General features: G+C 45.6%; 1 protein-coding gene across 1 annotated transcript in view; it reads right to left on the reverse strand.

Moving 5' to 3' along the window:
• LOC123383063 overlaps positions 1–13,812 on the reverse strand; it is a 48,816-nt gene that overhangs the window by 10,647 nt on the left and 24,357 nt on the right. Inside the window, exon 2 of the mRNA XM_045049775.1 lies at positions 5,009–5,644. Within this exon, the coding sequence (XP_044905710.1) occupies positions 5,009–5,644 (636 nt within the window). The remainder of the gene's footprint in view (positions 1–5,008; positions 5,645–13,812) is intronic.

Genomic DNA, 13,812 nt, shown 5'->3' on the forward strand with positions numbered 1-13,812 from the left:
CCATCCCCTGGTGGTTCATTATAGGATTAACCAGGCCAACATGCATAATCCACTGGTGTGAGTTTTGTGGCTAGGGTTCACTTATGTTCGGTTCTGTGGCAGAAACACCAGATTCTTGCTGGCACAGTACCAATACCGGTAATATCAGGATCCAAGCTTCATCTGGCTGCTGTCTCCCCCTACCCCACACTTCTCAACTCACCAGCGTCCTTCTCCTGCACCCCACCTCTGTCTACCTCCCTCCCAGCCTACCCTGTCTGCTGTGCATCCCTCCAGGAGTATAAAATAGGGTTTCACTTAGAGGTTCCCCGGCTATCAGTGACAGAGGACATTACACTATCCCTGCGGCCTTTGCAGTTAAGGCCTCGGAGAGGTGGGCGGCCCAAGACCCTCCCCATCCCTCCATCCCATTCCTCCTGCTGGTAAGCACAGCATGTAGATAGACATGCTGGGCTCCCCCACACCCACTCTGTCCCGTTGCCTTAGCAACGAGACTGAGAAAGTTGGGTTTCTTGGTATCCAAGGTTACACTGTGCTCAGACGACTGCTACATGTACAAATGGATCTCTAGTTCGGTGAGAGGTTTTAACTGTATACAGGTGGATACGAGTGACACAGCGAATCTGGGTCTGATCACAAGATTCCCTTTCGTTTGTGTAACTAGAACTCAGGGTTATCACTAGGATCATTTGCAATCAGCAGAAAGAGCTGCTTTCTTTCTTCCCAGGAGTAAGGAAAGTGGGTTCTTAAAGGCAGGGGTGAGAACTGGGGCGAGAGTTGATAGAAAGGGAGGGTCAATGTTATTATTTACTTTTTATTCAGTCACGTGAATTTACAAAAGAAGAGGACCGTGCATCTTTGCCCTTTACAGTTCATAGCCCAGGGTGTTTTTTGGGGTGGTCCCACAGACCATCTCCCCCAAGACAGCCAAAGGTCAAGCTGGTAGTCAAGGGACACACATAGCTCACCCCAGATACTCATCTGAGCAGAGGCAGCAGGCCCTCAAACCCAGAGTCTTTTGTTGCCTCAGCCCTGCTCTGCCTTCCCTGCTCTCTCCTGCCATGGGGGGGAAGCTTCTCTGGGCCCAGCTCTACCCGGGTTGTGGCCTCTCAGCCAAGCTCAGCCACACAAGCGTCCCAGCTGAGTTCCTGCAAGGAGGAACGGCTCTCCATGGGCCGTTGGATCCAGAGTGCCCGTCTTCTAGCTTGGCTCATGACAGACAGCCCTTGATGGTTTCCAGAGCAGTTCCACAGACATCTCATGCGATGTTGCAAAAATCCAAGGAGGAGGAAGGTACAGTTTATCCGGCCCATGTTGCAAGTGAGCAAACAGGGACTTAGAGCAGCCCACTTAGTAGCGTGGACCTGGTGTTTGTGGCCTGGGGTCCTCCTCTCCCTATCTCTTAGCCCCATGACCTGGGAACGTGGTCCTGCAGAAGGCAAATTTGCCATCCAGTTTTGAAGGAGATTTTGCAGACCCATTTTAGTTGGCATTCTCTCAGAGAAACTGGAAGAAATTAAAGACAACCCCACCAGCTGTAGTATTAAAGTTCTCAATAAAGAAGTTCATGGTCAGGGTGCCTGGATGGCTCAGACAGTAGAGTATGCAGACTCTTGATCTCGGGGTTGTAAGTTCGAGCCCCACGTTGGGTGTAGAGCTTACTTAAAGAAATAAAATCTTACTAAAAAAAAAAAAGAGTTCATGGCCACAGTGACAGTATTTTCTGAACTAAAAAACAGGATATGTGGTCTTACCAATGGTTCTTGCTAATTTCAGAGCTTGGTCTTATGAAAAAGAAAGCTCATCAGATTTAAATCTCATTCAGTTATACATGTAACCAATTGCCATCAGTGGAAAAAATAAAATGACTTGGATCAGGATTATCCCAGAAAGTTGGGGCCAGTGTGGCTGCATTGATGATGCTATGAGGTATGAAGCCACACTTACTTATTTTTTTAAATCCACATTCTTTTTTTCTTTCAAGAAGATTAAGGTGATTTATAAACAACTTCTATTAATCCTTTTGTGAATACTGAAATCAAGTTTAATAGAAATTGATCACTACAGGTTTCTTCTAAGAAACCTGGCAGGATTAATATTTAAGAGGAACCGCAGAACTGTGATCATTAACGGTACTCTTTTCAAAAATTCAGATTAGGAAATTAGTAAAGTCAACAGTTCAAACATGGAAAAAAAGTGATCTTCGATTAATGTCATGGTCCATTTTTCTTTCAAAACTTTTAGAGGAGGGGCGCCTGCGTGGCTCAATTGGTTAAGCGTCCGACTTCTGCTCAGGTCACGATCTCATGGTTCGTGAGTCTGAACCCCACATCGGACTCTCTGCTGTCAGCATGGAGCCCGCTTCGGGTCCTCTGTTCCCCTTCTCTCTCTCTCTGCCCCTCCCCTGCTCGTGCTCTCTGTCTCTCTCAAAAATAAAACAATAAACATTAAAAAAAAACCAAAAAGCCTTTAAAGGAAACTTTATCTTTGTTTTCAGGGTTGTTGTTGTTGTTGTTTTCTTCTGGTTTCCTTTCAAGGAAGTTCCAGAAGGATTTAAGACACATGGAGGTCAGGCAAATGTCTAGAATTTTGAAGAATGAGATTATAAATCCTTTGCCACCAGATCTTTCCTCACAAGAAAAGCTGGTGACAGCAACGTGCCAGGGACTTTATTTTATGACAAACAGAAATAGTGAAGTTTTAGCATTAATTTGAGAAAGCTATGCTCCAGAAACATGGAAACACAGCAGCCAAATCATTTCTTAAAGGTTTTAAAATTAATAAAAACCTAATTGCAATATAATTTTATTACATTTTTATATTGCTTGTAAAATTACAATTACACAAATACGAAAACAGGCTTCTGTGACTTGACTCTCATTTTATGCTGTTCTTGGGACAATTTATCCTTAAATATAATACTAAGCAGCTTTAAGTTGCCTATTTTACAACATCAACAAAATTAAGCTCCCTGTGTCTTAATCTGGAGTATTTTACGAGAAAACATTCTTCAGATTTAATAAGTGTTTTATGGATTTAAAGGGAATCGAAATAGAGTCGCATGATAGTTTTTTTTAAAAATAAGATTTGCATTCTCTGTAGGTGACTATAAAAAAAAAAAACCCAAAATTTAAACTCAGAACCATACATACGGAGGCTCCTTAAATACACGTTTGTTCTTGCTTGATCTTAAAGATTGTAAATTACCCACCACCACATCTAGTTCATTTGCAACCTCGTGCCCAGGGGCTTAAGTTTCTTCCCACTTCGGAGATGCCCTGTGTAAAACCTATTTACACAAATATTCAAAAACTCGCAAAGTGCGTACAAGGATAGCTGCCTCTTCCCTGCATCTGACGGGTGTTAAGGATTTTCCACCCTGAGCAGTTGAGACACAGTCTCTTCGGGAGTCCAGGTCTGAGGTAATGAATCCACTTACTGGAGAAACGATGCACCAGAGAGAAACCCGGTACAAAATGTATCCAAGTTGAATCAGATTCCCCAAACAGCCACCAGATTTGCCCAGATTTGACTCTATGACCGACACAACCAACAGCAGTTGAAATGGGTCACAAACACAGCTTGTGTGACAAAAGCGACCAGATTTTGGGCACTGCACCAAGACCTTTCTTCTCCCTTTTTTCTCCTCCGCACTTTGTCTTTGGCCAGGCTACGCACCAGCACAATTGGACCTTTGTTCCACGGCCCACCCAATAGTCAGTGGGGCTTCCTATTCTTGTGTTTTTCCTCCATCTGCACAAAAACCAGCCCTCCTCCTACCCTCTAAATCAAGATTCATGCCGTGGGCAGCAGCTTTTGCTAATAGAACTTGAACTTGAAGGATGAAAGAGGACACAGAATTGAGTTGCTTTTTGAGGGGTTAATTGAACTTAATCCCGGATGGAATGAATGGCTTGAATGTCACTGCCCTCCTCTTCCCGTCCCCACACTCCTGCTCCCAGTGCTGTGATGCTTGGTTCCTGACACGCTGTCCTAATGCCAGCTTCTTCACAGAGACTTTGCACAGCACATTTGTTCTCTCTGATCTGCACTTCCGAGTTCAGCCAGTTATTTGTCCATGAGCTTGACACATTTACTGATCTTTTACCGTGGGCCAGGCATTGTGCTGGGATGCAAAGATCCATTCATTCAACCCATTAATTATCAATATTTGTTAGGCTACTATTGTGTGTTCTAGGTGCCAGTTACACAGCAGAAAACATAGCTGCCTTCATGGGGCTTATAATTTATGGGGAGTGTGGCAAAGACAAATTTACAAATTACATATATAAATTATATACCATGTTAGGTGAGTGCTGAGCATGCAGCCTGCTTGAGATTCTCCCTCTCTCTCTCTCTCTCTCTCTCTCTCTCTGCCCCTCTTCCCTGCTCACTCACTCTAAAATAAAATAAAATAAATTAAAATAAGGTGGTTAGGAAGGGCTCACTGTAATGATGAGCATCTACAGATGTGTGGGGCCAAGCCCTGTAGACAGAGGAATAGCCATGCCAAGGCCCTGAGGCACAAGAGTGTTTGGAAAGACTGGTGAGGCGCCAGTAATGTGGCTGGGACTGCGTTAATGAGGGGGAGAGTAGTGGGAGGTGAGATTGGGAAATAGGTAGAGGCAGATCATATGGGCCTTACAGGATGTGAGAAACACTTCGACTTCTCAAAATGAAACGGGGAGCCATCTGAAGGTTTTAGGGCAGAGGAGGGACATAATGTGCTGGGGTAACAACTGACTGGCTGGGGGATGGGGGAGGCAGAAGCAGGAAGATCCGTGGAGGCCCCCAAAGTAGGAGTGACAGACCGATGTTGGGGAGCAGGCGGGGCGAGGGGGGGGGTGTCCAGGTGGTAGGGAGCATCGGAAGTCCGGATATATTTTGAGGATGGAGCTAATAGGATTTTCTATGGATCAGATACGGGACGAGGAAACAAGGAAAAGAGGTATGACTCCGGTTTTAGGCCTGAAATCTGGGACAATAAGAACGAGACGCAAATACGTGCCTTCAAAGAGACAGCTAACGAGGGCCCTCGTGGCAGGAGCGCCTGCTGTCCCAGCATGAGGCCGCGGGGAAGTCGCCCGGATGCCTCGGAGCAGCCAGGGCTGGCTGGGGCCTGGGGCGGGGAAGGCACTGCACCAGGGTCGGGGTCGCCAGGCGGCCGAGGCGGGGAGGATGTTGCAGACTCAGAATCCACCAGGGGCCTGCTGCTCAGGGGGTGGTGGCTGGGCAAAGCAGGAGTGGCCACCAACAATGGCCCCGGTGCTGCCGGACCGACGCGACAATCCCTAGCCGTCCTTCCGCGGTTGGAGAAGCCAATCCCGCCTTTCACCCCTTCTGGTGCCGCAGGGAGGACCACGTGACAGTCCTGGCCAATGACACGTAAGCTCGTGTGGGTGGGGCTTTGCGGCAGAAACGTGCTCCGCCCTCCTGAGGCAGGAGTCTGTTCGGCTGCTCGGGCGGCTCGCGCGGCCCTTGCTGCTTCCGGGAATGCAGACGCCGAGTGCCAGCAATACGCGTGCACCTTCGAGCTGGCAAATCCACGTGCTAAGTCAGGAGGATGTAGAGGGAAGGTGGAAGAATGAGTCTTGATGAGGGTGAGCTGTTGCTCCCACTCTGATGGCCTGCTTCTAGACCTCTCCTAGGTGAGGTCATGAAAGGTCTTTGCTTGCGGCAGCCTCTTTTAGTTGGATGTTCTGTAAGTGCCCAAATCGTTCCTAAGTAATGGAGCCAGAAGCCTTGCAGACCTTGAGAGTTGCTCCAACTTGTGGGCGATGGGGAACCCGCTGAAGGGTTTATGGGGGAGTAATGTGGTCTGATTTCTACTTTAGAAAAATCTGGCAGCAACATGGGAGCTGAACTAGAGACTGGAGGCAGGGAGGCCCAAATGCAAGAGAAGGACCAGAGGTGTGGAGGGCCCTGTGTGCCAAAAGCTGGAAGACCCTTAACCTTGGGCACCTCTTCCATGCCTTCTCTAAGGTCCCTCTCTACTTGTGGGAGAAGCAGAAGGGGCAAGAAGAAATTTCTCTAATCATTGCCTTTTCTTTCTGTAGAGATTTCAACGCTACATAACAAATTAGCACAAATATAGCAGCCTACGGCCACACGCATTCATTATCTCAGAATCTCCAGTGGGGTCCGAAGTCCAGGTGTAGATGCGCTCTCTGTTCAGGGTCCCACCAGGCTGAAATCAAGACATCAGCTGCGTGTGATCTCAGCTGGAGCTCAGGGGCCACTTCCAAGTTCAGTTAGTTGGCAGAAATCAGTACCGGGTCTTTTAGGACTGAGGTTTCTGCTTTCTTGCCAGCCATCAGCCAAAGAAGCTCTCAGCTCCTGGAGGTCTCCCCGGGTCCTTGTCATGTGCCCCCATAAGCAGTTCTCAACATGGCAATTTGTTTCCCTCTTTGAGGCCAGTGGGACAAATCTTTCTTGTCAGTCCAGCTAAGATGGAAGTTGTATGTAACACAAAGGAATCACAGGCATGACTATCCCATCCCATTCCCAAGTCCTCTTCATATAAGAGAAGGGGATTACACAGAGAATATATACCAGGGGGGTGGGAATCTTGGGGGCCATGTGGAATTCTGACCACTCTACCCATTATTCTCTTTTTCTCTCCTTTGCTCCTACTCTCTGCACTCATGTGGGACCTAATCTCTATGTAGTTCCTACCTCTAGAAAAATGTAAGTCATATTTTGGCATAGGAAGTTTCTTGTCCAAAGGGAATTTGAAGTGAATCAAAGGAACCTGACTAGAACTAAACCTCCCTCATTGGCCAATATGAAGTCCATTAGATTTGTTTGCCAAACTATAGTATTCATTGTGTTCTAGGTATTGCTGTTGAATGATTTATATACACGATGTTATTTGATTCCCTCAACATCTGTTTGAGAGGAGCATTGGTGTCCCCACTTTACAGATGAGGAATTTGAGACTCGAAATGGAGGCACTCAGGCTCACACAAGTGGCAAGCTGGGGAGGCAAGTCTTTTCAAAGGCCTGCTCTTCACCACCATGCCATATTACCTCTGGCTGTCCCTTCACCAGTATGTGTGTGGTGGCCTGGGGGTGAGAAGCAACAAAGGCACCACTCAGAATGACATTCCTCCATTGCATTAAGTAGAAAACGCACCATCTTCCAAAGTTATACACATCCAGTGTCTCAGATGGGTTCCTTTGGCTTCTCTCTGTGATGAACAGCGTCTGACATTTTCAAATCGGCCTTGACACATCCTCATCAGAAACACAAGTTTGAATGAAAGAAGAATTTTAAGCCTCAAAAATCAGAAAGAAGACTTCTCAGCCTGCTTCCTGTTCATGAAAGGATTTGGGCCTCTACCAGTAATTATCAAAATGTTGAGACCTCAATAACTTCCCAATCAAGTACGAGGTAAATAAAAGTGTCTAATCTACTGCCCAGGAACTTTATGATTGTGTTTCACGGACTGAGTATTGGGGGCTGCCAACTGGTTGAGATGGAATATTCCATGCAGCAGTGCAATGCATCCGTCTCTATGGAGGCTCCGAACGGGGGTGGTATTGAAGACATATTAAATTATAGGACCTAAGTGCTGGTTTATAACTTAAAAGGAATTGCATTTGTCTTCAAGAACAATAGAGAAGCTTTCAACCAATTGAGTCAAACCCAAGAGAGACTTGTAAGAAACGTCTCATAGAGGCGAAAATATCTCATAGGTGATTGACTATCACTGAAAATCTCATTGAGGTTCTAAAAAAGCCGAATGCATCCATTGTGGGATAAACTGGGGACTCGACTCATTGCAGTTGACAATACCTCCCTGCCTCTACTTCTGACACCGAGCCAGCCTGTCTAAGGAAAGGAGGGCCATCCTTTTAGTCATCTCAAGGCAGGAGCCACTGTGGCATCTGTGGAGCGCCTGGGGCACAGCGTTAACATCTCCTTCGCCCCTAAACATGGGTACATGACCAGAGACACTTTGAGACCCCAAGAAAGAATTAGGATATGGCCATGTTTCCCATGCCCCACAAATGAAATCTTAACCCTGGGCTGTTTTGTGATCAAACTGTCTTCCATGTAGACCTGGCGAACATACAACAAACGTCTCTTCCACTTCCCCCAAGGTAATGGAAGTAGAGTTTTGACTTCAGCTCTACCTTGCTATACAGCTTCTTCTCTTCTTCCCTGGGCTTGTCGCTTTCCAATGCATTTCTAACGGAAAGAGCCAGGGAGACCACTGTGTGTTTTCCTTAAATGAGAACCAGCAAGGAAGTATGGGATGAGGTGGCAGTGACTCGTGTTTGCCCTTCGCTAAACCAAGTCTTTAACTGACTTCTTATTTAGTTACACAGCAGGTTGGAAATCCTTGTTTACGACAATATATTATGCTCTTGTTGATACATTCGATTAAACCTAGTTTGATTTTCTATGATAAACATTACATTTTTTACAAAAAAGTGCATTTTATCCTTAGTAAAAAATGGCACAAAAGTAGACACATAGAGCAATGGAATAAGAATAAAATAGAATAGAAAACCCAGAAATAAAGCCACAATTTTACAGTCAATTAATCCTCGACAAAGGAGGAAAGAATATACAACGGGAAAAACAGTCTCTTCGACAAATGGTGTTGGGAAAACTGGACAGCAACATCCAGAATGATGCAACTGGACCACTTTCTTACACCAAGCACAAAAATAAACTCGAAATGGATCGAAGACCTAAATGTGAGACCCCAAACCATAAAAATCCTGGAAGGGGGCATTGGCAGTAATGTCGTTGACATTGGCTATAGCAACATTTTTCTAGATAGGTCTGTGAAACAAGGGAAATAAAAGCAAAAATAAACTATAGGGACTACATCAAAATAAAAAGTTTTTGCACAGTGAAGGAAATGTCAACAACAAAATCAAAAAGCAACCTACTGAATTTGCAAATGACATATCCAGTAAAGGGTTAGTATTCAAAATATATAAAAACTGATACAATTCAATACCCCCCAAAATGAATAATCTAATTAAAAATGGGCAGGAGACATGAATAGACATTCCTCCAAAAAAAGATATACAGATGGCTAACAGACACATGAAAAGATGCTCAATATCACTCATCATTAGGGAAATGCAAATCAAAACTACAATGAGATATCACCTCACACCTGTCAGAATGGCTAAAATAAAAAAAAAATAGAAGAAAAATCGTGTTGGCGAAGATGTGGAGAAAAAGGAACCCTTGTGCACTACTGGTGGGAATGTAAACTGATGCGGCCACTCTAGAAAACGGTATGGAGCTTCCTCAAAAAGTTAAAAATAGAACTACTCTATGATCCAGTAATTACACTATTGGGCATTTACCCAAGAAATACAAAAACACTAATTCAAAGGGATACATGCACCCCTGTCTTTATTGCAGCATTATTTACAATTTCCAAATTATGAAAGCAGCCCAAGCGTCCATCATTTGATAAGCGGATAAAGAAGATGTGGTGTATATACATACAATGGACTATTATTCAGCCATAAAAAGTAATGAAATCTTGCCATTTGCAATGACACAGATGGAGCTAGAGTATAATGCGAAGCAAAGTAAGTCAGAGAAAGACCAATACCTTATGGTTTCACGCATACATGGAATTTAAAAACAAAACATAAGAGCAAAGGGGGGAAAAAAGAGACACAAACCAAGAAACAGACCCTTAACTACAGACAACAAACTGATGGTTGCCAGAGGGGAGGTGGGTAGGGGGATGGGTGAAATAGGTGATGAGGATTAAACAGTACACTTATGATCATGTGCACTGAGTAATATATGGAATTGTTAAATTACTATATTGTACACCTGAAACTAATATAACACCATGTTAATACTGTAATTAAAATAAAAATCTTAATAAAAAAATAAAATTGGGGCACCTGGGTGGCTCCGTTGGTTAAGTGTCCGACTTGATCTCAGCTCAGGTCATGATCTTGCGGTTGGTGGGTTCGAGCCCCGCATCAGGCTCTGTGCTGACAGTGCAGATCCTGCTTGGAATTCTGTCTCTCCTTCTCTCTGCCCCCCCCCCCCCCCGCTTGTGCTCTCTTTCTCTTTCTCTCTCTCTCCAAATAAGCCAGTACTCAAAAAAAACATTTTTTTTAATTAAAAAATAAAATTAAAAACATTTATTTATATCTTTAAAACAAATCAGAAAGAAGAGACTGTGTGGGGGTTAAATCCAAGGCAGAGCTTCCAGCTTTTAGGACTTACATAAATTTTGTCTAGAAATCAATGGAGCATGAATAGAAATGCTGACCTACCCCAAACAAAGCACACACCTTCCCTGGGCCAATTGCCCAGATCTTTGCATGGGCCAGTGATGCCTGGGCATTGCTTCTTCAGAATTTAGCTCTTGATTTGTTGCTGCCAGGATTCGGACCAAGGCTTACAAAGGAGGCAGGAAGCTATCGGCACAAAATGGCCACATTGCTTTGTTTTAGAATCTTTGTCTACACACGTGGGTGAAGAAAGCACCACAGAAAGCCTGGGAACGTGTAAGGGAAGCCACTTAGTACGGTGGTAAAGATCATGGGCACTGGCCCAAGTCCTGTGTTTAAACACCTGCTTTGCCCTTTAATAGTTGTTTGACTTAAGAAACTTTTTATTATTTATTTATTTAAAAAAATGTTTTTAATGTTTATTTATTTTTGAGAGAGAGAGAGAGAGAGAGAGAGCACGAGCAGGGGAGGGGCAGAGAGAGAGACACAGAATCTGAGCTGTCAGCACAGAGCCCCATGCAGGGCTTGAACTCACAAACTGTCAGATCATGACCTGAGCTGAAGTCAGACGCCTAATTGACTGAGCCACTCAGGCAGGCGCTCCTACTTAAGAAACCTTTTAAAAAAAGTGATACAACTTTATTTCATTCACTGTTACACTACCACAATTTAAATAGGAGTACCGATCTCTCTGTTTCGATTGAGGTGTTATTGACATATCATAGTACATTAGTTTCAGGTATACAAAGTAATGACCCAATGATACATATATGCTGCAACATGATCACCACAATAAGCTAACATCCATCACCTCACAGAGTCACACATTTTTTTTTCTTGTGACCAAAACCTTTAAGTTCTACTCTCCTCGTCGCTTTCAAATATGTGACACAGTATTGTTAACTATACTCACTGTGCTGTACGTCCCATCCCCATTTAGGGAAGATTTTTTTTTTTTTTTTTTTTTTTTTTACCCTCTCTGAGCCTCAGTTTCTTGATCTGTAAGCTGGACACGCGAAGACACCCACCCGTGAGAGAATTTAAATGAGATACGAAACCACCTCGCCCGGGGCAGAGACCCTGCCCCCAGGAAGTGTCTGATAAGGGATGATGGTTGGTGTTTCGCCTTTGCAGCTGTTCTGGTCTGCTCGGCACTGTCTGCCAAGCTCTAGCAGAGGTACTTCCATGCCCCGGTGGCAGCTTAGTCAAATCGCAGGCAGGAAACGGTGCATCTTCTTTTAGGCTAAGCTCCTAACCAAGCTAGGTTAGGGAAGCCCTTAGCACGAGAGGATGTTCAGAGTTCCACTGACAGAGGCACAGGAGAGTGTGGGGAAGGGATCTGGGAAGAGAGGCCAGCGCCTGTGAAGGCCCGGCGATGAGACATGGCGCCTTCCTAGTGCTTCGCGGCCTGTTGTTACTGAAACCTTAGTCCTTTACGTGTTTCCCGCCCTGGTGTCTAGAGGAATGCGTAACACAGAGGAGTGTCACCATCTACGTCACTTAGAGATTTAAGCGTTTTGAAAAGTTTGTGTCCGTGTATCTGAGTCATACACACACACACACACACACACACACACGGAGGCAACATTCTCCAAAAGTTCAACGATAATTCTTGTCTCAGGAATCAGGACCTGTTTCACAAACTGTGACCCTAGGAGGAAGCCCACTGCTTCTCAGATGCAGGGACCCTGGGAACCATCCTCCCGCTGCATATTTTAAAGCAGCAAACCTGTTAGCTCAAAGGCTAGGCACTGTGGTCAGCAGTTTGCCTGCATGACGTCAGTTATGCCGTTGTCTTTATCCATTTCCCCTCAACTCAGGCTGTAGGCCACTTCCTGTAGACCTGGAATGTTTGATGGGCAGATGGACCTTATAATACCCTGCCTAACTCAGAGACGGGAGATACTGCTGGCTTGTTGCTCTTGTTGGGGAAGCCTGAATGGAGGCTCTTTGTACCCATGGCCTTGTGACCCAGAAGGGACAAAGACCAAAGGGCCGGCCACCCTGGTGAGGGGGGACAGAGCACTTTCAGCTTTGGGGCATGGCAGCTCTTCCTTTCCGGCTCTTTGATTCGGTACCCATATCGTGTTCAGCCTTGTTTGCATCCTGTCTCTTTCAAACTATGCCACAGAATGACACCATCTGCAAACAAAAGTATCTTCCCCTAGATCTAAGAAAGAAAGAACACAAGCAAGAAAGCAAGCAAGCAAGCAAGAAAAGAGAAAAGAAAAGAAACAAAAAGAAAAAAAGAAAAGAAAGAAGAAGAAAGTCCTATGTCAACCAAATGAAAACCAGGGCAATGTCAGTGTTCTTGGGCCTCCAGATACTGTAACTTATGGGCAAAAATAGCTGCAAAAGGAATCGCAGATCCCTCCGGCCCTGACGGCCTGGATCAGGCCAGATGGAGACCACAGGCTCCCCCGCAGGGCCAGGCCTGTGGCTGGCCAGCCTCACCTGCCTGCCCCTTTCCCCAGGTACCATTTTGAAGCCTGGGTTTCTCTGCATTTTTATTCCCTTCTCTCTGGAGTCTGCTGTTCACACGCAGGAGTTACTATGGTAATGGAAAAACCCTGTTGTGTTAGAAATTTTGTAGAAATATAATTTAGGCAGAAGCGTGAGGCTGGTGTGTATATCTTTTCGTGGGGATGGCAGCCCAGATTCTGAGTTTCCAGGGGAGCTGGAAGAATTCAGGTCTGAGCACAACTGTCCAAACGCCCGGGAAGTGGGTCATCGCCTGGGCCGGTGGACTGGAATGGACCATCCGCCAGGCCTGGGGGAAGCAGGGAAGGCCTGGCGTGGGGCAGAGGACAACACCCTGGCCTCACTCCCTTCAGAAAATTGTCAGCACTCCAGGTGTGCTCATCACCCGGAAGAATCTTGTGAATGAATAAATGAGGATAGGGCCTTATTTTTAGTTCGTTCCCCAAGCTTCCCCTTCTCCCCTTATTAAGGGAGGAGGCTGGACTGAGACCTCCTGAGAGCAGAGCCTAAAGCTTATTTGGGTTTTGCCCCTTCCTCCCCTGCTCCCCATCTGGCCCCAATCCTAGGCTCAGTAAATGCTTATGTTGACTTAACCCATAGCACTGAGAACAGGACAGACAGATTTCATCAGTGATGTGAGGAATAGAGTGGACAGCCCCTTCTGCAGAGATTTAACTGAGCAGAGTTCCTAGGACAGAGCAGCTTTGAGTTCTCATGTGAGTCTTGAGACCTCTCTCTACAGGGGTGAGCCTCCCCACCTCCCCCAGACAACCCAGGGCAGTTCTTGATGACCTACTATGCAGAACATTTTTGTGCCTCACAGTGTGACCGACCGGCTTATTGGCCCCGCCTCCACTACTCCACCCCTTCCATTGTGTTTTGAGGCTAATTATCTTTTCCTCTGCTCTGCGGCATAAACCACAGGGAGGTGACTTAGGTGTTCACACTAGCGTTTTATCAGAATCATAGTCTCGTGGGGTGTAAGCACTGCCATGGATCTGAAAGATCATCTGGAAACCATGAGCGATTCACAATCTTTTTTCCACCCAGCCCTCTAACAGGATGAAACACACTTCGATCAGGAGGAGGAACCCTTCT

The sequence above is a fragment of the Felis catus genome, chromosome F2, assembly GCF_018350175.1.
Source record: "Felis catus isolate Fca126 chromosome F2, F.catus_Fca126_mat1.0, whole genome shotgun sequence".
NCBI lineage: Eukaryota > Metazoa > Chordata > Mammalia > Carnivora > Felidae > Felis > Felis catus.